Here is a 26,019-nt window from a genome sequence, read left to right as displayed (position 1 = left end):
GATTAATGGCCCCGCTCACTTGGAGAACAGCAGCTCCCATGGTTGATTTACCTACTCCAAATTGATTCCCCACTGACCAGTAACTGTCTGGCATTGCAAGCTTCCAAACAGCGATCGCAACCTGCTTCTCCACTGCCAGAGCAGCTCTCATTTTTGTGTTGTTGAACTGCAGGGCAGGGGAAACCTCTGCACAACGTTCCTGAAAGGTGGCCTTCTGCAGCTGAAAGTTCTGCAGCCACTGCTTGTCATCCCATACCTGCAAAACAATGTGGTCCCACTAGTAAGTGCTTGTTTCATGGAACCAGAAATGGCACTCAACAGAGTGCAGCTGCTCTGTAACTGCCAGCAGCAACTGTGAATTTTTTTCCCAATGGATTGCAGCAGGGCTGCTACGTTCTGTGTGGCGGACCCAACTTCGGCTCTGGAAATACTGCAGGAGAAGGTGCGAGGTGTTTGAGATGCTCACAGCAAGAGTGCACAACTGAGCAGGCTCCATGCTTCTGGGGTTATGGCATACATAAGGCAATTTTAAAGTGCGAAAATCACTGGGTTGTTTGCCATTGATATGAGGGAGGGAGCACAATGCATCATGGGATGCCATTGCAATGTTCCCATTCTCCTCTGCAACAATGTTTTGGTCCCATGAGGCATTGCACAAACTTCCCAAAACACACTGCAGCAAGTTGCACTTTGGGATAGCTACCCACGATGCACTGTTTTGTGCATCGATGCAGGCATTGCTAGTGAGGACGCACTCCATTGAGACAATGAGCATGGTATGGCCACGCACAATTGACTTAATTCAGAGGCTTAAGGTCTAATTCGATAAAGTCGACTTAATTTTGTAGCATAGACAAGTCCTAAGGGGCTGATCACAGTCAGTTTCAACACACATGCCTAGAGATCAGATAAATCCTATTAATCACAATGAACTTTTCCACTTATTTCTTTTTCAAGACAGCAGTCATGTAGTAAGGTGCCAAATGCATGAAAAAGTGTTGTTAGATACTTCGATACAGATATATAATTTATAATTATTAAATATAAGCTGTCATCAATTTGGAAACAGACCAGACCTGACTAGCTCAGCAGGTGTTTCCATTTTACAAGATTTGCTTGATGGCTTTTACTCCCACATATGGTACACAAGACACTATAGGTCTGATCAGTTCCCACTGAAGTCGATGGAAGTCTCTCTCTTCAATGGAAGATAGATGGAACCTACATGAATCCCATCTATCTTCCTAATTATACTCTCGGGTCCCCTATGGGAAGCTCCTTGCACCCACGTTGCCCCATTGAAGGGGGCCACAAGGGAGATCATTGTAAGATATGGTCCTATAGTAAAGGGATTATCAAAGAAGAATGATTAAATGCCGAAAGCATGAAACATTCTGTGCTTCCCAAGTGTTGGATTCCCTAAGAACACTACTTAGTCAATGATCTTCTTTCTGAAGTCATTATGAAAGCAATAATATTTAATGGCAATATAAGCTACAATATAATCCATTTTATAGACCATGTAACACCATAAAAACAGGGTTGGTGAGGCCCTCCTCCCCATTGAGACTGATAGCATTACATATTCGTATAGTTCAGAATTTTTCAAGCAATGAGTTGAAGTCTTGACATAATCACTCTGCTCACCTAGACAATGTGGTACAATTAGTTTCTGCTTCTTCAAAAGATAAGCCAGAACCTCCATCGCTCTATTTGCAACATTCACATAGGAAATATTTTGGCATGACATGAACTCTAGAGCACAAAGGCTTAAAAACTACACCCTTCAGAGGTTGCTTTATAGGTGAAAAGGGAAACAAAGAACAAAACTACTGTATTGGCCTCCTTTTGGCAAGATACAATATTTTTATCAGGATAATTAGTTTGGCATTTTATAGACAAAACAAATGAAAGTTCACATACTGTATTAGATAACTATTTTTTGGATACAAAATATTTTGAATATTAGATGAAAAACAATACACAAAGTCTGAATAATAAAAATTGTGTTGGCTATATTTATTTTTTGGTGAGTGCAACATTAAACAAACATAGCATCTGTTGGCCTCAAATTTCTTTAGTTGCAAAATTTCAAAGTTAATGGTAACCACATTTTAAATAGCTATTGGTTTGAGTTTCATATTCCATTGTTTGTAATAAACTCTTCCAAGCACAGCCTTAAAAGGTGAGCTGCAAAAGAAATCACATTTGCTTTGCGAACAGGGGCTGCTAACAGGGAGTTTCGCAAGGGAGTTCTCCAGGTGAAGGAGGAGCTAATACAGCATCTGTGGGGTAAGTGACTGTCTGTAGTGTGTGTTTGTTTGTGTTTGGGGGTTACTTGCTGTGTGCTGAGCTTGTGTTTGTCAGTCTGTTTGTTTGGTTGTTTGAGGGACCGTGTGCTCTGGCTGGCAGTTGGAGGCAGGTTTGAAAGCTTGAAGCCTCTGGTAATTGGCTGAGCCTTAATCAGTGGGCGGGGCATTCACTCAGGCCAGGGCTTTATAAAGCCGCGTGCTGAGCTTGTGTTTGTCAGTCTGTTTGTTTGGTTGTTTGAGGGACCGTGTGCTCTGGCTGGCAGTTGGAGGCAGGTTTGAAAGCTTGAAGCCTCTGGTAATTGGCTGAGCCTTAATCAGTGGGCGGGGCATTCACTCAGGCCAGGGCTTTATAAAGCCGCGCACAAGCGACCAGGGGCTGCTAACAGGGAGTTTCGCAAGAGAGTTTAGAAGGGGAGTGGGAAGGGAGTGGGAGCCCCTCGCCAGCCCTAACCCCTTCCCCGTGGCCCCCCCCTAAAATCCTAAAACCTATATACCAAACTACATTCTAAAACTACTTTCTGTAAACCACCCTTTCACTAACTAGGAGACAATGCAGGCAGAAGCCCAGCAGCAGAGTGGGGGCTATCCAGTTTATTGCACTGACTGTCGCATGTATGATTACCTGCCCTGTGGGCGGGTGGCGTATGTGTGCAGTCGCTGCAAGGAGCTCCTGGCCCTCAGAGACCATGTACGGACTTTGGAGGCCAGGGTGGCGGAACTGGAGGAGCTGAGAGAGGCAGAGAGGTATGTTGATGAGGCTTTCCGGGACACTGTAGAATTGTCCCACCTCCGCTTAGACAGCTCCTGTGCTGTTGAGGAGGAAGAAGGGCCCAGGGAAGTAGAGCAGTCAATGGGAGCAGAGGGAAACCTTCCCGTAGTTGGGACCCTCCTTCCAGATGGTGCTGGGGTTACCTCTCGCACTGAGGTTGCCTCTCCGGGGGAGGGAACTCGAGTTTCTAGGAAAAGGCAGGTGTTAGTAATGGGAGATTCGATTATTAGAAATGTAGATAGCTGGGTCTGTGATGACCGGGAGAACCGTATGGTGACTTGCCTGCCTGGTGCGAAGGTTGCGGATCTCTCGAGGCATCTAGATAGACTTATGTGTAGTGCTGGGGAGGAGCCGGTGGTCGTGGTACATGTAGGTACCAATGACATAGGGAAGGGTAGGAGAGATGTCCTGGAAGCCAAATTTAGGCTGCTAGGGAAGAGACTGAAATCCAGGACCTCTATGGTGGCATTTTCAGAAATGCTCCCAGTTCCACGCGCAGGGCCAGGTAGGCAGGCGGAGCTTCAGCGTCTCAATGCGTGGATGAGACGATGATGTAGAGAGGAGGGGTTCACGTTCATTAGGAACTGGGGAAACTTCTGGGATGGGAGGAGCCTATACAGGAGAGATGGGCTCCACCTAAACCAAAGTGGAACCAGACTGCTGGCACTAAACATTAAAAAGGTTGTAGAGCAGTTTTTAAACTAGGAGATGGGGGAAAGCCGACTGCTGCAGAGGAGCATGTGGATCGGACACAGACTTCTCTTAGGGGAGAGTCTGATGATAGAGAATCTCCAGGTTATAGTCAGGAGCAGAGGACTGAAAAGTATAATGTAAGGGCCGGATCAGATGATAAACAGTCACATAAAAAAGAATCTGGCACATCAGAAAAAGGTAGGCTAATAAACAGGGACAAGTTTTTAAAGTGCTTGTACACAAATGCCAGAAGTCTAAATAATAAGATGGGTGAACTAGAGTGTCTTGTGATAAAGGAGGATATAGATATAATAGGCATCACAGAAACCTGGTGGACTGAGAGCAATCAATGGGACACAATCATTCCGGGGTACAAAATATATCGGAAGGACAGAACAGGCCGTGCAGGGGGAGGAGTGGCACTATATGTTAAAGAAAGTGTAGATTCAAATGAAGTAAAAATCTTAAGCGAATCCACAGGTTCCATAGATTCTCTATGGATAGAAATTTCATGCTCTAGTAAAAATATAACAGTAGGGATCTATTATCGACCACCTGACCAGGACAGTAATAGTGATGATGAAATGCTAAGGGAAGTTAGAGAGGCTATCAAAATTAAGAACCCAATAATAGTGGGGGATTTCAATTATCCCCATATTGACTGGGAACATTTCACTTCAGGACGAAATGCAGAGATAAAATTTCTCAATACTTTAAATGACTGCTTCATGGAGCAGCTGGTACGGGAACCCACAAGGGGAGAGGCGACTCTAGATTTAATCCTGAGTGGAGCGCAGGAGCTGGTCCAAGAGGTAACTATAGCAGGACCGCTTGGAAATAGTGACCATAATACAATAGCATTCAACATCCCTGTGATGGGAAGAACATCTCAACCGCCCAACACTGTGGCCTTTAATTTCAAAAGGGGGAACTATACAAAAATGAGGGGGTTAGACAGACAAAAGTTAAAAGGTACAGTGACTAAAGTGAAATCCCTGCAAGTTGCGTGGGCCCTTTTTAAAGACACCATAATAGAGGCCCAACTTCAATGTATACCCCAAATTAAGAAAAACAGTAAAAGAACTAAAAAAGAGCCACCGTGGCTTAACAACCATGTAAAAGAAGCAGTGAGAGATAAAAAGACTTCCTTTAAAAAGTGGAAGTCAAATCCTAGTGAGGCAAATAGAAAGGAGCACAAACACCGCCAACTTAAGTGCAAGAGTGTAATAAGAAAAGCCAAAGAGGAGTCTGAAGAACAGCTAGCCAAAAACTCCAAAGGTAATAACAAAATGTTTTTTAAGTACATCAGAAGCAGGAAGCCTGCTAAACAACCAGTGGGGCCCCTTGATGATCAAAATTCAAAAGGAGCGCTTAAAGATGATAAAGTCATTGCGGAGAAACTAAATGGATTCTTTGCTTCAGTCTTCACGGCTGAGGATGTTAGGGAGATTCCCAAACCTGAGCTGGCTTTTGTAGGTGACAAATCTGAGGAACTGTCACAGATTGAAGTGTCACTAGAGGAGGTTTTGGAATTAATTGATAAACTCAACATTAACAAGTCACCGGGACCAGATGGCATTCACCCAAGAGTTCTGAAAGAACTCAAATGTGAAGTTGCGGAACTATTAACTAAGGTTTGTAACCTGTCCTTTAAATCGGCTTCGGTACCCAATGACTGGAAGTTAGCTAATGTAACGCCAATATTTAAAAAGGGCTCTAGGGGTGATCCCGGCAATTACAGACCGGTAAGTCTAACGTCGGTACCGGGCAAATTAGTTGAAACAATAGTAAAGAATAAAATTGTCAGACACATAGAAAAACATAAACTCTTGAGCAATAGTCAACATGGTTTCTGTAAAGGGAAATCGTGTCTTACTAATCTATTAGAATTCTTTGAAGGGGTCAACAAACATGTGGACAAGGGGGATCCGGTGGACATAGTGTACTTAGATTTCCAGAAAGCCTTTGACAAGGTCCCTCACCAAAGGCTCTTATGTAAATTAAGCTGTCATGGGATAAAAGGAAAGGTCCTTTCATGGATTGAGAACTGGTTAATGGACAGGGAACAAAGGGTAGGAATTAATGGTAAATTCTCAGAATGGAGAGGGGTAACTAGTGGTGTTCCCCAAGGGTCAGTCCTAGGACCAATCCTATTCAATTTATTCATAAATGATCTGGAGAAAGGGGTAAACAGTGAGGTGGCAAAGTTTGCAGATGATACTAAACTACTCAAGATAGTTAAGACCAAAGCAGATTGTGAAGAACTTCAAAAAGATCTCACAAAACTAAGTGATTGGGCAACAAAATGGCAAATGAAATTTAATGTGGATAAATGTAAAGTAATGCACATTGGAAAAAATAACCCCAACTATACATACAACATGATGGGGGCTAATTTAGCTACAACGAGTCAGGAAAAAGATCTTGGAGTTATCGTGGATAGTTCTCTGAAGATGTCCACGCAGTGTGCAGAGGCGGTCAAAAAAGCAAACAGGATGTTAGGAATCATTAAAAAGGGAATAGAGAATAAGACTGAGAATATATTATTGCCCTTATATAAATCCATGGTACGCCCACATCTCGAATACTGTGTACAGATGTGGTCTCCTCACCTCAAAAAAGATATTCTAGCACTAGAAAAGGTTCAGAAAAGAGCAACTAAAATGATTAGGGGTTTAGAGAGGGTCCCATATGAGGAAAGATTAAAGAGGCTAGGACTCTTCAGTTTGGAAAAGAGAAGACTAAGGGGGGACATGATAGAGGTATATAAAATCATGAGTGATGTTGAGAAAGTGGATAAGGAAAAGTTATTTACTTATTCCCATAATACAAGAACTAGGGGTCACCAAATGAAATTAATAGGCAGCAGGTTTAAAACAAATAAAAGGAAGTTCTTCTTCACGGAGCGCACAGTCAACTTGTGGAACTCCTTACCTGAGGAGGTTGTGAAGGCTAGGACTATAACAATGTTTAAAAGGGGACTGGATAAATTCATGGTGGCTAAGTCCATAAATGGCTATTAGCCAGGATGGGTAAGAATGGTGTCCCTAGCCTCTGTTCGTCAGAGGATGGAGATGGATGGCAGGAGAGAGATCACTTGATCATTGCCTGTTAGGTTCACTCCCTCAGGGGCACCTGGCATTGGCCACTGTCGGTAGACAGATACTGGGCTAGATGGACCTTAGGCCATACCGGGTCAGACCATTCTTATGTTCTTATGTCCCCTTTTTGCAGTCTATACCAGAAGGGTATTTTTGCACCGCTCCTTTATTGTTGTCAGCACAAACTAATGACTTCTTACTTTTCATGTATTTTTTAACAATTTCTCAACATTGGAGTATTAGTCTGATAAGAAAACGACATATCTGGAATTTGATCACCACACCAAGCTCCCTCTCAGATAACAGCTTCAAGGATGGGCGATATACAGCCCCATATACCTGTCTTATGGACCCGTTAAGCAATAGTTTTCAATAGTCCTGGTCTGTATTTTCAAATGCATTTTACTTTGTTTTCTATACAATTCAGTCCCAAAGAAAAAGTAACTAGAATTTTCCACCTCTTTATCACGTAACGCATACTGAGTTCTAATTAAAAATAAACACTATCTCCTCATAACTCATCTCCCCTCTTTTTACTGCACATTTTGAATAAAGTGCCTGTTAAATGTTTTAAGTAAGTACCAAATATAATACTCACAATTACTTATAACTCCGCCAAGTGGATCACCTTTGAAATCAAACTCAATATCCATATACTTTCCCTGTTGAAACAAAGGATTTTAAGAATGTTAGGCAAATCTAAGGAAAACCATTCCAGACCTTTTTAAAAAGTTGCACGGCCATTTTAATGTACTACAGAGAAATTCAGTTGTTTCTTTGTGGTGTGTGTATTTAAGTTACAACAAATAGTAAATAGGTCGATGTAATAGTTTCTAAGAATTTTATTATCCCAACTGGAGATTTTTATGGTAGTAGGCTATACTCTGCAGAGGGTGCGGTTTTCTAACGCAGGTTAATTGGCTTTGTATTTTTTAAGTTTGTAGAAATAATTGTGATTGTTTTTAAGACCCAAGATTGTTATGCAGTCTTGGTTGCAGTGGGATTACCATCTCCAAAATGGATACTTAATGGATTTTAGGAAACTGACGGGAATATTGGGGTATGAACTGCAGAGTGCACCAACATGTTGTGATCCTGTGGACCCTGGTGGCATGATTAAAAGGTACCTAGTTTGCATCAACATGATCCTCTTTCAAATTAGACTCTTAACACGAACAAGGTTCTTTTCAGTTTTCTCCAGCTGCATACATGCTGGGCAGTTAAGAATGCAATACTTTGGTGCACTCTGCAGTTCACGCCTGCGGAACAGTGTAGACATAGTCTAAGAAAACAATACTTGCTACCTTTTAGGCATTACCAGACCAAGTAGGCTGGGGAATTCAGGAACCTGGTTTTCGGCTGTCAAAGATTAATTATATATTTCGGCTGTCAAAGATTAAGAACAGAATTCGTTCTGGGTGTGGGCTCTTCCAGGAGTGGATCAGAGCACTCACAGGGTATTACAATCATTTTGGATTGCTGAGGGGTAGGATAAGCTGTAGTTGCTGATGTGTTAAATGAGTCTCTTGACTTAATAAAGCTACAGCCTTTTCCCACTAAATTGTCTGCCTCGTCACTCAGATCTTTGGGGCAAAGATTTGAGCAGCCTGTTACCACAGCCTCAGTTTAACTTTCAACAGTACAAGTGTAGTCCCTTTCCTTGACTTCTGTTTGACTTTTCTACATCACAGAAGATCATTTCATTCTGTGCGTTATTTTACTTTATGTGACAGGTGTTCAATTTAGTAACAGTTACTTTCAACAGCAACGGACCCTTATTGTTTATGAAGTCAACGACAGTACAGCTCACGGGCAAACAGTTCAAGGATAATGCATTTTGGCAATAATTCAAACAAACTCCAAATACATTCCCGTATAATGGATGATTCTGTTTCACCTCCCCCCAGTGCTTACTTAATGGAGCCAATGAGTTGAAAAGGAAGGTCTTGTATTTACACATTTCCGTTCATTTTACTTAGGACAACTTTCCATCACAGAATAACATAAAATTGATTATCATATTACACTCCTTAAGCACTGCCTTAAAGATACATTCTAATTTACAGGGTAAAATTTGTCAGGATTGGCTCATTTAATGTCTAGCTAAACAGTAACAAGTAATTTTTTTTCACAATGTTGGCAGCCGTGTCAGAGACAGCACAGGAAAGTACTTGTATTTTCTTGTTTGAAAAATTAATTTGGAACTGGTAAATTCTGGCTTTTTTTCACAATTACATTAAGTTTTTAAAGTAATTAAATCAGAGAATTACCACAATTCCAATTTTCCAATTACTGGGCCAGCAGTACATTCCCCAAAGATTATTTTAGCTCTAGATTTAAAAGCAAGTTCTGAAGAGAGAAAGACAATTGATTGTACTCTCTCCCCCTTCAGATTCCTGATCTCCCAAATTCAACCTTCTGCACTTCCCATCTCCTTGCCGTCTCTTCTTCCCCTCCACCTTCCTGGTTTCATCTACTTTTACTCCTTGTTTTGTTCTCCACACCACCTTTCAGGCACCTTTCCTCCCCTACCCCAAATACTCCAATATCGCCTAAACCTTGGACCTTGCCTCACTCCTGGAACATCTTACGACACTCTAGAGCCTACAGTGCCTGCGATAAAAACACTCTACTCTGTCCAATTCAGAAAAACAAGCAGGGTCAATCAGAGGAGCAGTCAGAGCAGACTCAGCTGTGTGGAAGCAGCATAAGACTCTCTCACCGGGTACTGACCAAGAGTTGGGGCGGGGGGGAGAGGCCTTCCCCTGACAAAAGCAGCTCTCCGGCCAGACTGCATCCCTATGTTCTATTCAGGTGGAGGACCGCAGTGTGAATGTACCATCCTAATCAACTTTGGGGCCCAATTTAAAGCAATAGAGATATTCTAATGCATTTGAACCCATATTCAAAGTCAGCCCATGGAATTGTGGGATACTTTCAGCGGACACCCACAGCACAAGTCCAGTGGGGTTGCGTCTACACTGCAAAGCAACAGGGCTTGAACCCCACACCCTGGTTTAACTGGGGCTTGCACCCTCCACCCCACTGGTCCTGGCACCCTGGGTCCAAGCCCTTGGTTAGCATGATTTTGCGTGTAGACAGAAGGGGGATTAGGCTCGAGCCTGAATTTGAATCCATATGTGTACACAGCAGTATAAACTGAGCTCTTTGTGGCTTTCTACTTTCAGCTCTTAAGAGAAATTTGGGGATGGGTGCTCAGTCTTTTGAGTCTCCAAACATTTAGTTCCAGCTTATTAGTAGCAATTATATATGTTGCCAGTTCCTATACAGTTTCACATTTGATTTTATGCTGAAATCTTTCCTTAACAAGGTATTAACTTGCAGAGTACAAATCAACTAACAGAAAACCAGAATAGCTAATATGGTGTTCGTAGCAAAACTGAAGAGTAAACACATGTGGAAACTTCATTCCTGCAAAATGAATCTGAATTAAAGACGCAGAGTTAAAAAAAAAAAAAAAAGAAGGAGGAGAGATGATATCATGCAGTGATTAACTTGCTAAATAGCACAATGCTTCTTGTCACATGACCATTTAGGCAGCCAACTGTGTCAGGAATAGCATCAAATCTAGCTGAGGTATAATTATGTTTCGTCCAGCCAGATAAGTGGCAACTCTCAAATTTAGCTCTCTTTTGCGTATTTTGGTTTTCAGTCTAATTTTATGTTAAAGTCAGAAAGCAATGAAAACTCTTACCAGAAGACAAATGCATTTTTAGAACAGGGGTCACAACTAATCATGAATTAAGCAATTATTCAGAAGGGAGAGGTGAAAGGTTCTATTGGGTGAAAGGGAACATTAAATACTGTACATCACAGAGCAATGTGGCTGGTTTCATAAGTAGTGCTATGACAAAAATGTTTTCCTTTCAAACGACACGGTCATTAATTTCTTACAAGAAAAGCTTTTCATGTAAAATGAAAAAGAAAGGTGGTCCAACACCCTCTCTCCTTTTGGAATTCAAGTTCAGCCTTGTAAAAATGTCATGAAAACTTACCAATGCTTGCAAAAGTATGCTTGCCCTCCTTTAATGCTGGAGATGATTTTAAAAAAATCTTTTAATCCTTCATTAATATAATTTGCCTTGGTCAAACAAAGGAATAGAACCTGACTTCGTCTTTAGGAACATAAGTGGTCAAGAGAACCAAGTTCCTCCCTACATACAGGGGTGAACTCTCATTTACTTTGGAAGGAGTTTGGATGGACGAACGATTTCCATTTACAGATACAAGAACAAAGGGTCTTTAAACAATTCTTTGTTGTGCCACAGTTCAGTATCAAACTCATCTTTTCCACGTCCCCCCATCCCATTTTTTGTCTCCTACTGAATAAGGCAGTAAGATATGGCAAACATGGAATCTTTAAATTAACACATTAAAAACCTGCACTGTTTATGCAAAAATAATTGTAGAGCTAATTATAATTACTCACATTGTCATCAGTATGACTACTATACATTTCTTTCTACATAATGTAACTGTCTTTTCATCTACTCACTAGGAAGATCAATTATATAAACGCGAATAACAACAATTCTGAAAAAGAGTCATTGCTGTTTACAGGTCTGATCTAACAGAAAGTATCTCAGTTTCCTTGGCTGTGCAAGTCCTATGGCGGGTGTGGGGTAGTTTATTCAGAAGAAACATTGGTCTTATTTATTTATGCCAGGTGTGGGGTAGTATTCAGAAGCAACGTTGGTCTTTTAATACTCAGTATATTTAAATAGTTCCCAAGGTGAAAGGTGCAGGTGGAGAAAGATCCCTTATCCAAGTGACCCCTCTGCTCCTGCTCAAAGCCACAACCAAGCAAGAGTTGGCCTAGCTCTAGAATTAAATGACTCTCCTGCATGCATGCAGGTAACTAGGAAGCATGAGAGCTAAGTGCCATTCTCCACGGGGCAGGCTGAGTTTACAGAAACCTACAGTATTGGGATGAGGCCTCCTCTCCCTGATAAAAAGGATGTTTTTTGGATGTCTGGTTACATTTACACAGCTGCTAGAAGGGTGCTTCCCAGTACAGGTAGAAAGACACGCAGTAGCTCTGCTTAAGCTAGTGTGCTAAAAATGGCAGTGTGGCCACGGCAGCACAGGGAGCCACTCAGGCTAGCTGCGCAAGTACGGACCCACCGGTCAGGTGGGATTTTAAGTGGCCCTTTGCCTCCTGGCATACAGCTTGATTCTAAAAGTAAGCTAGACAATGCCACATGGGTTACTCACTTGCTACAAATGCCTGAGAAAATCTGGGAAGTGACTGATGGACTCATTTCCTGCTCAGAATAGGGATTAACCTCCACAGCTACAAACCGCTGCATTCTGGAGAACCAGCTAGTGCTGGAGTAAGTTTTAAATGCTTGCTGTGAAGCAGTAAGGGAAGAATCTACATTGGCTCAGAGAAATTCTATGTCCCATATTAAGGAGAAAGTCTAATGACATAATTTAAGAAAATACCAATAGATTCTAAGAATTTCAAGACATGACAAAATTTGGTTTGGAACAAGTTGACACAGTCCACTTAAATGTTTTCTTAATTAATACAGATTTTAAAAAATATACTGCAGATGAGTAACAATGCCTATTAGAACATCTGCTCCAGACACGCACGGTACTGCCCAGGCTTCTGTAACTACATAAAAATCTATCACACTCTAAACTTTGATAGGAATTATTTCCTTTACACTATATGTATGATCTTCTGTGCCTTGTACATATACTCACAAATCTAGACGAGTTGTCATTTCTTACAGTTTTGGCATTTCCAAAAGCTGGTAGGAAAGAAAGAAAAAATAAATGAACCATGGTAAAAACATTTAAATACTAAAAACAAGTCATGACTGTATGTTATGCAAAAACAAAAAAACAAATTGGTGCCTTATGGTAAACAAAGCACTGTCCTGTGTTTGAGACATCATTACCAGTTGCTGAAGATGGGCTTATTAAAATCAGTTAAGTTTGAAGTTTTCTAACAATAAGAGCCAGTGAAGAAAAAACTTTTCCAACATTACGTTCAACGTGGTTTTGAACTATGCCTGGCAACTACCAGCTTACAACGGGCATACAACACGAACTCAAAATAAACTGTAGGGCAAGTTAAGGAATTTGATTTCATCCTGTAAAGCTGTGTTTGTCAAAGGGGAGTATGAAATACAGTGCTCATGCTCATTGCAGAAGGCTTTGAGCTACTTGTCACAAAATATATACATGTATCTATATTTTCAGTTCTCAAGTAAAGTTGACACTAAATGGAAAAATATACGTTTCTCAGCTTTAACAAATTTGCATGGAGAGACTATTCTGGGTCAAAGAACTGGAGCCAAAAGACCGTTTGTTGCTCTTGAAGGCCAGGGTTAAAAGTGACAGAATTGTTTTAAAAAAAAAAAAAAACTTTATACAGTGCAGTAAGTCACCTTTTTAACAACCATATAATTAAATACAGTGCTATACACGAGACTCATTTATAACCATGCAGAGAACTAAAGACAAATGTTCCATTATGAAGTGTTTGAGACAGTTTTCGCCTAAATTCACTGTTTCTCATGTTAATTTACATTAGCAGTGCAAAGTTTCAAAAACTTAAATGAATAGAAGATTTTGGGGGCAGCATAGATCTGGACAAGGAGAAGAAGTCTGGAGATAAATGTGAGAAGGGAGGGATAGGCAGTAGAAACAAAAGTGAAACTGTTTGAGCTACATATTCCAGAAGTCTTGAGGTCTTTGTGAGGGTAGCCTTCATTAATTTGAGATTTACCATACCATTCTCTCACTAGAAGGAAACACTTATAATGGCAGCAGGCCGTAAAAGAGACCCAGTTTGGGAATATTTTAATCAAGTTCCTCTACCTGTGGCAAGACAGGCATGCATGCAAAATGCAAACAGTGCAACAAAGAAATGCAAGGCCTGGTTGCCTGAATGAAACATCATGAAATGTGTTGCTTGTTTTGTTATAAAATATTATATGTTTGCTGTTGAAGAAAAATGTCCAGAATACATAACATTGTTGTTTTAGTTAAATAAAACAATTTAAATGTCTGTTTGGTGATGTTCTCCTCAATTACCTTTGGTAAATGAAATAACCAATCATTCATTTTCTGATATAGCTGTAAACCTAATCTGAAAAGTTTTCAAAATAAACCACTTTAAAAACGTACAGTGTGTACCTTCTAAAAATGAAACCTACATTTATCTCTGAGTTGTGAAGAATATGTATTAAGGTTATAACAACCAACAAGAATGCACTTTTATGTAGAAATCCATGATTAAATAGAGTCTTCCTGACTAGTGATTTAAATCAAATCCACCCTGTCTAAAATTCTTTTCCTCTAAATAAATACTTGGCTTTATGAAGGCTGTTTGGTCACTCATTACAGCTCCCTAATGGACAGGGCCAGCTCCAGGGTTTTTGCCGCCCCAAGCAGCAAAAAGGAAAAAAAAAGAAAAAAAAGAGAGAAAAAAAGCCGCGATCGCGATCTGCAGCTCTACCACCGCCACTTCAGTCTTCGGTGGCAATTCGGCGGCTGGTCCTTCGCTCCGAGAGGGAGTGAAGGACCTGCCGCCAAATTACCGCCAAAGACCCGCCCCTCACCGTTGGCTGCTTGCTGGGCTGGTGCCTGGAGCTGGCCCTGCTAAGGGAAATGAAGTGCAGATACTGAACCCAAGGTACTCAGATCTACTGAGATAATCATGGCTGATCACAGCAGACTGCAGCCCAAGACCTGGTCTGAGGCTGTGGCTACACTTAGCACTTCAAAGCGCTGCCGCGGCAGCGCTTTGAAGCGCTAAGTGTAGTCAAAGCACCAGCGCTGGGAGAAAGCTCTCCCAGCGCTGTCTGTACTCCACCTCCCTGTGGGGAATAACGGACAGCGCTGGGTGGGGCTTTGACCACACTGGCGCTTTGCAGCGCCGCAATTTGCAGTGCTGGAGAGGGTGTGTTTTCACACCCTGCTGCAGCGCTGCAAATTTGTAAGTGTAGCCAAGCCCTGAGAGTGGGAAACTAGCATGCTATGACAGGTAACAGCTAGATGCCTGAGACAACATTTCCTCAAAGAGATCAGGAGGGAACAAAAGGGCAGTTAGCCTGAAATGGTGACATCCTCCTGATTTTTTTCCCACCTAAAAACCCACTTTTTCAGTCTTGTCAATAAGGAGTCAATTTAAACAAAAAACAGTTCTATTTAAAAAGAACCTTCCACAGCTGAATAATTGTAAGGCCTTATTTCTGGAATCCTATAAAGCACCAACTATGCTTTTGGATACTGTAAATATTAATGGTTCAAATCTTTGCACTAGTGGTAGATTCCATTTGCAAAACCAGCTGACCTGGTAGAGTGATGCAGTACAGGAAGAAATGTATTTTTTACACGCATTATTAGATTCTTACCTTCAAGCACTGGATTTGACTGTAAAAGTTGTTCTTTTACTTGATTAACTTCTGCTCCTTTTCCACAAACAGCTGCTACATAAGACATGACAAGCTTGCTGGCCTCTGTGGAGTGTGGATTAAAAAAAAAATCAAAGTGAGAAATATACCCAAAAACTGGCATAAATAGTTTATTTATTATGGAGGATTGTATTCCTTTACATTTTTACCATTCCAGCAGGAGTTAAAGACCCTTCCCTCCACATATCTGTATCATCTTGATACTACTCAGGCCCTGATGCAGTGATGAGGCCCATGCACTCAGACCCCTGCATGCACACTGAGACCTATTTATTTCAATGGCTTGGAATATTTAGGACCCAAGCAAAACGATGAGGAACACTAGTGAACTAAGCATAGGTCCTTTTCCATTCAGCTTGAGTAAATGTGACTCAACAAGCTAACACTATGAAAATTCATCTGTAACCTGTCAGGCTATGGACAATGGGCCTTAACATTGCAAAATGCAAAAGCCAAATAAAACTACTAAATCAAGCTATCTGTAATTAGATTTAGTAGATTTATTTGGCTTTTGCATATTATATATAAAATCTCTCTCACACACACACCACATAACTGTAGCTAAAAAGTCTAAATAAGTAATTAATGCAATCTATTTTAAAACAGGTTACAGAATACAAACTATTAATTTAGTCAATGAACATAATTTCACTGTGTTAATTTTAACATAAGCAAGTTTGAACAAATTCTGAAATTTTTAAAATCCCAGTTATATAAACATGAAATCAGTGTCAATGACCCATCCAGATAATATTGGTAAAGATTACATAAAACAAATAATCTGGATCTTATGATAATATTGTTTAGCACAGAGAGCAGCTGTGACAGGAGCTGAGCAAGTAAGGTTTAAAACAATATATGCAGTGTTTAATATGATGCAAGATTGTCCAATTTGGGGTAACTCACAGGATATGCATTAATACAACTTTAAATACAACATAATTACTAACAGCTGGAATCCCACTCAAATCAGTACAATGATAATAAAAACTCATTTACTTTCTCCTTTCAAAGATCTGGTACATATTTAAGGGTCTGATTTCAGCAAAGAAACGGTTACGCCTTGAATTTTGATTCTCTTCCGTTTAAGCAAAATTTGCTTAGTATTAACTGGCTGTTTCTGTCCCTAAGTTGAATTCAGCAAACAGGCACGGATAGTTATGGCAGGCCTGTGCCCAGGTCCTCATCTCCTGGAATCACATGAGTTCAGCAGAATCTCAGCTTTCATTTTTACAAAGGTTCCCAGCCCTCACCATTGCAAAGAAAAGCTTGAAAATGGGACTCAAGTCAAAGCAGTGATGCCTACACCAGTCCACCAACAGCTGGAAACAATAGCTCAGGGGTAGGCAACGTATGGCACGGGTGCCGAAGGCGGCACGTGAGCTGATTTTAAGTGGCACTCACACTGCCCAGGTCCTGGTCACCGGTCGGGGGGGGCTCTGCATTTTAATTTAATTTTACATGAAGCTTCTTAAACATTTTAAAAACCTTATTTACTTTACATACAACAATAGTTTAGTTATATATTATAGACGTATAGAAAGAGACCTTCTAAAACATCAATGTATTACTGGCACGCAAAACCTTAAATTAGAGTGAATAAATGAAGACTCGGCACACCACTTCTGAAAGATTGCCGACCCCTGCAATAGCTCTTTCAAGAAGATGTCATCTACAACTCTGGCCAACCCTGCCAATAACACAGCAACATTGGAAAGTATTGGGAAGGAGGAGGATGGGGAAAGTGGGGGAGGGGGACGCACAGGCTGCTACTCCAGAGGGAGAGGAGAGCAATTGCCATCACCCCAGTGTCTTGAGGCACAGGAGCAAGACTCTAGCACACAGACAGTTACACCGTCTGCCTCTACCGCAGATTGCCTTAACAAAGCTTCGCAAACATGTAATATTTCAAGATGTAGAAGTGTAAAATAAGATGATTCACAAAATCCTTCAGGATTTGGGGGCTATCTGGAGCCTCACACCTTCTTGTCACCTGTTGGGAATGGGCCACATCCACCCTGATTGAATTGGCCTCATTAGCACTGACCCCCCACTTGGTAAGGCAACTTCCATCTTTTCATTTATATATATTTATACCTGCCTACTGTATTTTTCACTCCATGCATCTGATGAAGTGGGTTATAGCCCACAAAAGCTTATGCCCAAATAAATTTTTTAGTCTCTAAGGTGCCACAAGGACTCCTGAGGGTCTTCCCTATTACACCTGACGTACAAATAGGCAAAAGAAAAACCGACTTGAATCTTTGATGGTCAACAAAATTCAAGTATATTTTTTAAAAAATGTGCATGCTTCTGCATGTCCTACTTGCAGATTAGAATAAAAAAAAGAAGTACCAAAATAAATAAAAAACTATTCTCTTGGTCTCGTATTCCAGTCTGCCTCAGCCCAATATGTACTAGAAACATAATGAGACTCCCAAGCAGCTTTCTAGCCAAAGAAGTCTGGATAATTTTGGAAATACATCCAAACTTTTACTTTATTTCAATTTCAACATATGAGAAAAACCTATGCAAGTCTCAAGGTACCTTTGACAGATTAGAAATATTAGGAGAAAAATAGAAGTAGCAAGACACCCTCTTTGTGTAAGAAAACACAATCCACAAAACCAAGAATATTTCCACACCTTGGGGAAACCCATGAGAAGGTTGCCAGAGCAAATACTCCTGTCTGCCCAAATATTCTTCTCACAGAGATCTCAGAAAGGCCAAAACATTTGCAACACAATGTTGTCTACACACACTCACGTCTACAAGACAGTTGACACCACCTCATGGTCAATGGTATGAAAGGCTTCTGATAGATCTAATAATATCAGCATAATCATTCTCCAAATCTTAACCAAAACCAAAAGAAGATATGAGCATCAAGTGATTTTTTTAAGCAAAAGTTGAACAAATCTTTTCAATGCTACATGTCAGCTTCATATTAATACCTTTTATACCTCGGAAAGGGTAACCATATTGGAGGTGAAAGCAATCTGTAAATTAAACTACAATTATTTTCCCCAAAAAATAAAGAGAGGCTGATTTAAAGAGTTGACTTAATGCAGCAATATGAATCTGTCATATAAAATCTGTGGGCAGCAGTGGCTGTTGAGCTAAGGGATAAATGGTGATTTAAATCGACATTTGTAGTCTGAACTCGTGCTCAGGTTAGCGTTGCCAATTTTGGTTGGACATGTTCCTGGAGGTTTCATCACATGACAATCTTTAATTAAAGATTATTTTTTAATTCCTGAAGACTCCAGGACAATCCTAGGCAGCCCTAGCGCAGGTGGTAAGAGGAATGATGTTCTATTTCTACATGGAAGTTTCCCTCCCCAGCGAGTTGTGTGGGTGGAATGCCTGCAATCTTTCTGGGTGAAGAAGAGTTTTTGGCAGCTGGACTAGTGATTGGATGAGGTCTGATGAGTTGGAGCCTCATGCCCATCCTCCACAACAAAGATCCCTCAGTGCTGAAGGAGCAATTTTCAATGGAGCAGTAGAAGTGGAATGGAGACAAGAAAAGGAAAAATGGCAGGCCTTTCTATGGCGAATAAAGTGCTGTGTATCTCTCCGTTTACAAAGCACCCATCTGTATGGTATGAAGGCAGTAGCAGGGCATTACAAACGATTGCGTCCCTTTTTTTATCTGGCCAGTTTTAAAACAAAACAAGTTAAGGGTTATTTCAGGTTTTACGCTTGCCGCCCAAATCTCCTCAGCCAATCAGTTTTTCTCCCTGCCCTGTTGGGTTAGACCTTCACAAAAACAACAGGGGAAAACTATGAAACTGGTTACACACAAAGTACTGCTGAAAGGACAAAATAAACAGAAAGAAATATTCTCTCTAATCTCTTTGTTATTGTAGTCCAAAAGGATCCACTTGAAACAGCAGGTAAGAAATTTCTAAGACAAATGTGATTTTTTTTTGTTGGCGGTATTCCCTAAAGGACGACAGCTAGTTTTAAACTGGACAGTAGTTGTGGGGAAATGGAAGATTTTTACCATGGATCAAGGGCGCCTAATGGTGCTGAGACAATCAGGCTGACGTGCAGCAGTGAAATGAGAGACTACTCTGCATGCTTAAGTGTTGCTCAGCTATCTGATCTGACAAATCTCCCTAAACAGTCCAAATTCTTTGAGAAGGGCTACTCAAGCTTTGAGCGAAAAAAGCGAATGTAATGTAATTTAGGGTAAGTGTGCACTTTCTGATGACATCAGAATAAATCCAGAGCAGAGGGAAAAGGCTATCAGAATGAGAAAACAATGCAAATTTTGAAAATTATCTCCTAATATCTCTTTTATTTGAAACTGTGGTTTAATCTGCAACATTAAGCCAATAAAGCACTGCACATTAAATCAATATCTAATCACTATTTCGTTCGGAACTTTGGATAGCCTCCTGTTTTAACCATGATAACATCATATTCACTTCTGGCAGCATGTGACATATTCTTGCACAACTCCACAAACAGTAAGTGGTACAAAAAAGAAAATGAAATAATACAGTCAAAGTAAATACCAGGCTAAAACCAAGAAACTGATCACATTACAGAGACTTTCAGTACTGCCAGCCCCAAACATTTAGAAGTCAAGATTCTGACCACCAAAAAAATCATGACATTTATAAGATTGGGATTATTTTTATTTGCCTTCTGGTGTTCGCACATTTAGGGTTCATGATTTCATGCTTTTCCCCACAATCAAAAGGGCTAGAAACGTTAATTAAAAAAAAAAAAAAAAAAGCTAAAGTTCTCAGGTAATGACCAGATTTCAGGTGCTTTAAGAAAAACAACAAATATCATGAGAGTTTGCAGCAATGCAGTTTCGGCATCTATTCATTAACCTGAACTTTAGTCAGAATCCTAACCTTTACTTTTACTATCGCTTCTTGTAGTTTTCCATTTAGTTTTTAAAGAGAAAAGAACATCTCAGTATTTCGAACATGCCCATAATAACCTTGGCTACTGAACACATAAGAATCATCATGTATGTATAGAATAGGCAAGTAATTCAGTCTCCCCTAACGTCTGCTGTTATGCAATCTACAAATAATTGTGGATTTATTCCATGTTAGTTGCTAAATTGCTCATAACCCTGGAGGAACTATGTGAGGTTAAAATATATCGCTAAAGAATTCCTTTCAACTGTTAATGAAGTTTGAACTACTAAGCAGTGAACTTGTGTTAAGGGAATTTAAGATTATTTTTAAAATGCTTATTTACCCTGTAGACCACCCTTCTTCATATCACAGAACTAGAAAAGGGAAGAATTACAGAATGTCCAAGACTCTTATTCAGGATTCACAAAAGGGGCAATAAAGAAAAGGACATCACTTTTGGGAATGCACACTAAGGTGCAAAACCCTTCCAACCCTATGTCCCCCAAAAGAAGCAATTCTCTATGCAGTCTTACAATATGTACACATGGCAGTTTCATTTGTTACACCAATTTTTTTTTTTTTTTTTTACAGGATGTAAAATAAACTGTAAGTATTCCTGGCTTCAGAAATAATCGCTCAGATGATGTAGAAACAAATGTAAGTGTTCTGTACCTACTGTTTCTTTTCCACAGCAGCAATTTAATAACAGAGCTATTTGAGACTATAATGCAACTGTTTTTTTTTAAAATGAGCTTTCAATGTGAACAATTATGAAAGTGACATTTACCTCCACACGATTCCATACCTTTCAATGAACTGAGAATTTTCTAAAAAATTATTCCAGCTTTGCTTGTGAGAAATGCAGTTATCTTGTATGCTTGCCAGTATACTAAGTGTAGCTAAGCACAGCATGAGAGATTTCATTTATAAGGCCATCACCATTGTGTTTTTATATAAATAGCGTAAGAAATTAAAAGTCCTATATTTAAAGGTTTAAGTGAATGCTTTCCAGGGATTCAATCCATCCCAAAATGGCAGGGGAGGGCGAGTTTTCATAGGTTTGGAATATATTCTGCAAGGCAAGTGAGTGCTCAATTTATTTTGACCTCTGCAACATAGCATCACCAAAAGGATGGCTTTGCACATAGATATCATAACATCGCACGAGTGCAATGGAATTGCATTTATGCAACACCACTCAATGCAATGTCACACCTGCAATTAGTTTACGGCATGGAGCAAATGTGAAGAGACAAGTCCAACCCCCTCTCATATTTTTGAGGGGAGCATGGAGAAGACAAAGCTGTATATTACCTGTTTTTCCAGCACCACTCTCCCCAGTAATAAGAATGCACTGATCTTTATCCTGGTCCCTGAGGGATCTGTATGCTTCATCTGACAGAGCAAATCTGTAAAGTAAAAGATGATGAATTTAGCAGAGAAATAAGCCAATGTCATTAAGACATATATATATATATATATATAATACAGTATGTCCTTGAGGTTCAGATAGCATTAAAACAATGCTATGTAACTTTCTAAGCATTATACCACACGATAAATGGAGAACTGAAGCTTCTTTGGAATCCTATGAGCCAATAAAGTCTAACATGGATGTTTGTGATTACTGATTTACTTCATAATTATACTTATAGAATGGGCCTAGGAAAGAAACAGAAGTTACTTCCCTCCACCACACTCTTTTAGAGACTCATTAAAGCCTTCAGAATTTGCAGACATACATCCGCCCATGTAAGCATTCATTTAGCTGCCAGTGTAAGAAATGCCAGTATTATCAGAGTTAAGTAACAATGTAAGTTTACAACCCACAATCAAAGCACTGCAATGAGATATTGTATCAACTTGTTATTTCAACTTGTTATTTGTGGTTAGAATTTATCTTCTTCATATCACTACCATCATACAATACAAGAGGTGGGGTTGGTGCTCTGCTCTTCCACTGAGAGGAAGATGCTTCAGGCAGGAAGGAAATCTGTCAAATCTCCATTGTGATCTTATACTTCCCATTCCACTCCTTCATTCATGCAAATTTCCTCCAAACTACTGCATGTTATATCCCAAAACGACACTTTATATTCCAAAACAATTTCCCCTCTAAAATGTGGGGGAAACCCCTAAAAATCTTATTAAAATATTATGAATATAATTTGAATGGTTAAAGTACACAGAGTATGTTTAAAACATTAACTATCAGTCCATGGCTTGTGATTGTTTCTCAGCATATTTTCGTGTTTTCTGATTAGCTGAATTACAGACATTTGAAAACCAAATTTAGGGTGGTGTCACATAATTTGGAGCTAAAAAACAGATTAAGAATTGACATCTTCTCTGCATTAGCAGAGACTTCAGGCCCACTATACTGGAACATACACACAACAGGCCACAAGACAAAATCATAGCAGTTGTCAGACGCTTTGGATCTTTGGCTGATAATGAAACTGTATACAGCACATCATACAGTGCTATTAAGAGTGCTATCTACTGTACTGCCAACATTATTTCCTTCAGCACCTGGTTGTTCCCTGAAGATCTCATTCAAGTACTAACTAGGCCTGATCTTGCTTAGTTTATAACATTAGACAAGATCACAGCTCAAGATGGTTTGGAAACATCCATGCCCACAAGATGCAAAAACAAGACACTAACTGGTATGTCATATTTAAGAACAGATTGATGCATTAGCCACTTTAACCGCAGCAAACCAAAAATGTCCAACTCCGTTTGATGTATCTGGCATCGATAAGGCGATTCCTAAAACTTTTAATAATGCTCTAGGGACCCATGCATCTTTAGAATTTGAACTCAATAATTCAACTAGAGGTGAAAATTTGTTTAAAGTACAAGAAAGTAAAGGTCTAATGTGTTTAACATTGAAATAGAGTTGATTTGCGATATGGCCAGCATGTTACAACAGTAGCAAAGAAAAGACTCCACTGCTGCTGAGAGATCATGATGCAATTCCTGGCAGCAGCCCTATTGTCATGCATCCAAAGTACAGTAGCAACAGCACTTCACAAGATTCTCTGGTAGGACATATTCAGAAAGAGAATAATATTCCTTAACAGGTGCTGCAGATACACTTGCAAAGCTGAGAGTGTAACACATGCCTCTTAGGCTTATCTGTGCAAATATGTTCATTATAGTTAATTTTAAGCAACATTCTTTCAAAGCAATCTATGAGGAAAGAAGCAAAATGGGCCAAGGGCCTTCAGGCAGCAGTGGGGGTCCAGGGAAGGAGCAGGGAAGAGATCATAGAATCATAGAACTGGAAGGGACTTCAAGAGGTCATCTAGTCCAGTTCCCTGCACTCAGGGCAGGACTAAGTATTATCTAGATCATCCCTGACAGGTGTTTGTCCAACCTGCTCTTAAAATTCCCCAAAGATGGAGATTCCACCACCTCCCTAGGCAATTTATTCCAGTGCTTAACTACTCTGACAGTTAGGAAGTTTTTCCTAATGTCCAACCTAAACTGCCCTTGCTGCAAGTAAAGTCCATTGCTTCTTGTCCTATCCTCAGAGGTTAAGAAGAAAAATCTTTCTCCCTCCTCCTTGTGACAACCTTTTATGTACTTGAAAACTATTATGTCCCCTCTCAATTTTCTTTTCTCCAGACCAGGGGCGGCTCCAGGCACCAGCACTCCAAGCGCATGCCTGGGGTGGCAAGCCACAGGGGGCGCTCTGCCGGTCGCCGCGAGGGCGGCAGGCAGGTTGCCTTTGGCGGCATGCCTGCAGAGGGTCCGCTGTTCCCGCGGCTTCGGCGGACCTCCCGCAGGCGTACCACCAAATCCGCGGGACCAGGGACCTCCCGCAGGCAAGCTGCTGAAGGCAGACTGCCTGCCATGCTTGGGGCGGCAAAATACCTAGAGTCGCCCCTGCTCCAGACTAAACAAACCCAATTTCTTCAATCTTCCCTCACAGGTCATGTTTTCTAGACCTTTAATAATTTTTGTTGCTCTTCTTGGAACTTTCTCCACATCTTTCCTGAAATGTGGCACCCAGAACTGGAAATAATAGTCCAGTTGAGGCCTAATCAGCGTGGAGTAGAGCAGAAGAATTACTTCTCATGTCTTGTTTATAAAACTCCTGCTAATACATCCAAGAATGATGTTTGCTTTTTTTGCAACAGTGTTACACTGTTAGCTCATATTTAGCTTGTGATCCACTATGACCCCCAGATCCCTTTCCGCATTACTCCTTCCTAGGTAGATGGGATATTAATAACACAAGCTGTGGTTTCCATGGGCTTGTTTCTGGAAGACAGCTTTTATCTAGAGAGTAACATTACAGTGTCATTTTTTAAGTGAAGTCACAGAATGGTTAGCTCACCAAGCCTATCCAGCCATGGAATCCAGTGCTGTTTGTCCTTCAAACTGTCTCATCCATCAGCTCCAAGAATACCACCCCAGCACAAACAAATTGGTATTTCTACTACTGAAATACCATGTTTGCAAACATCTGTCCTCACTTGACAGCAGGGAGACTGGAACAATTTGTATAGTGTGGGTGCTGAGAGCCAATGAACCAAACTATAAACCGTGTATATAATGGAAACCACTTCAAGCCAGAGGCTGCAGCAGCATCACCAGCACCCCTAGTTCCAGCACCTACGCTTGACAGTATTACCCCAGAAAACAGTGTGGAGGCCTCATCAGCAATTTTAGGGCAACTAACACATTCCTAATTCATATCTTGAACGTGTCACCTTAAAATTATTCACCTCTAACAAGGCTACTGAATTCTCTAGTGCTGAAATGCCACTATCACTAGCCCTACATGGATTGTACAGCCTTACTGACTGTCTACACACACACAAAAATCACCTCAGAAGAACAATTCACAAGCAACAAAGTCTTTCTCCATACGGAAACTTGAAGTATAAGGTCATAAGCAGCCAAAAGAAATTTAAAAGAGGAAAAAACAGTCATTTTTATCCAAAATCACCTGACCTTGCATAATTCAGCCAGGAGTGTTTTGTGTTTATTCAGAATGTTTTCTTTTTTTGAGGAAACCTCACCACTATACAATGCTAGAAAGCTTAATATTCAAATAGCATATCAAAGACTATATCCCAGACACACAAGACAAATCAAGTTCACTTACATTGACAAAAATTTCATACACACGGTTAATAAAACATCCCTCATGCAAGTTGTACGTTTACCCTGAAGTTCAGGCTATGTCTTCCACAAATTTAGTTCTAGAAGGCATAGACAAGGAAGTGTTTTAGTAGCAAGCCTTTTAAAGAATTTTCTGCATTCGTGGCACTGCATACACAGAATTAGTGCCATCGGTGTCAGAGTTTGGAACATAAATCTTTATTTAAAATAAAAAAAATAACAGATTCATCCATCATGTCTAATTTAACGATACACCGTTATTGTAGAGTACTTTATATTTTCTGCCTTCTTCTGGCTGTGTAATAAAAATTAGATCTCTGCCCCTTTTCCAGGTACATCCTCTATTAGTTATTAACAATTATTAAAAATGGTCTCATGCTCTGTAAAAATAGATCTCAATTTAGTTTTTATAATAATTTAATGACCACAAATAATCCTCCTACTTCTCCTTTTCTTTTGGTAACATTAACGTGTACTCCTCAATGATGTCAACATTTATGACTATAAACCTAAACCGCATGCCACTCTGAGTCACCATATAATTACAGAATCTAAATAGATCTTTATTGTAGTTCTTAGCTAAAAGACAGTTGTGAACCATATGTTCTGAATTATTTTATGAGTGTGTCAGCAATGTCATTTGCCACACTTTATTATAAACTCTTCTTT

General features: G+C 40.2%; 1 protein-coding gene across 5 annotated transcripts in view; it reads right to left on the bottom strand.

The window, feature by feature from the left end:
- Positions 1-26,019, bottom strand: part of MYO1B (myosin IB) — a 192,200-nt gene that overhangs the window by 84,509 nt on the left and 81,672 nt on the right. For all 5 annotated transcript variants that reach the window (XM_045032174.1, XM_045032176.1, XM_045032175.1 and 2 more), the window contains 4 exons: positions 21,526-21,620; positions 15,269-15,373; positions 12,609-12,655; positions 7,474-7,537 (listed from right to left, as the gene is read on the bottom strand). In XM_045032174.1, coding sequence (XP_044888109.1) covers positions 7,474-7,537; positions 12,609-12,655; positions 15,269-15,373; positions 21,526-21,620 — 311 coding nt within the window. The remainder of the gene's footprint in view (positions 1-7,473; positions 7,538-12,608; positions 12,656-15,268; positions 15,374-21,525; positions 21,621-26,019) is intronic.

The sequence above is a fragment of the Mauremys mutica genome, chromosome 10, assembly GCF_020497125.1.
Source record: "Mauremys mutica isolate MM-2020 ecotype Southern chromosome 10, ASM2049712v1, whole genome shotgun sequence".
Taxonomy (NCBI): Eukaryota; Metazoa; Chordata; order Testudines; family Geoemydidae; genus Mauremys; species Mauremys mutica.
Note: the sequence above shows the minus strand (reverse complement) of the source record. Positions and strands in the feature narration are given on the sequence as shown.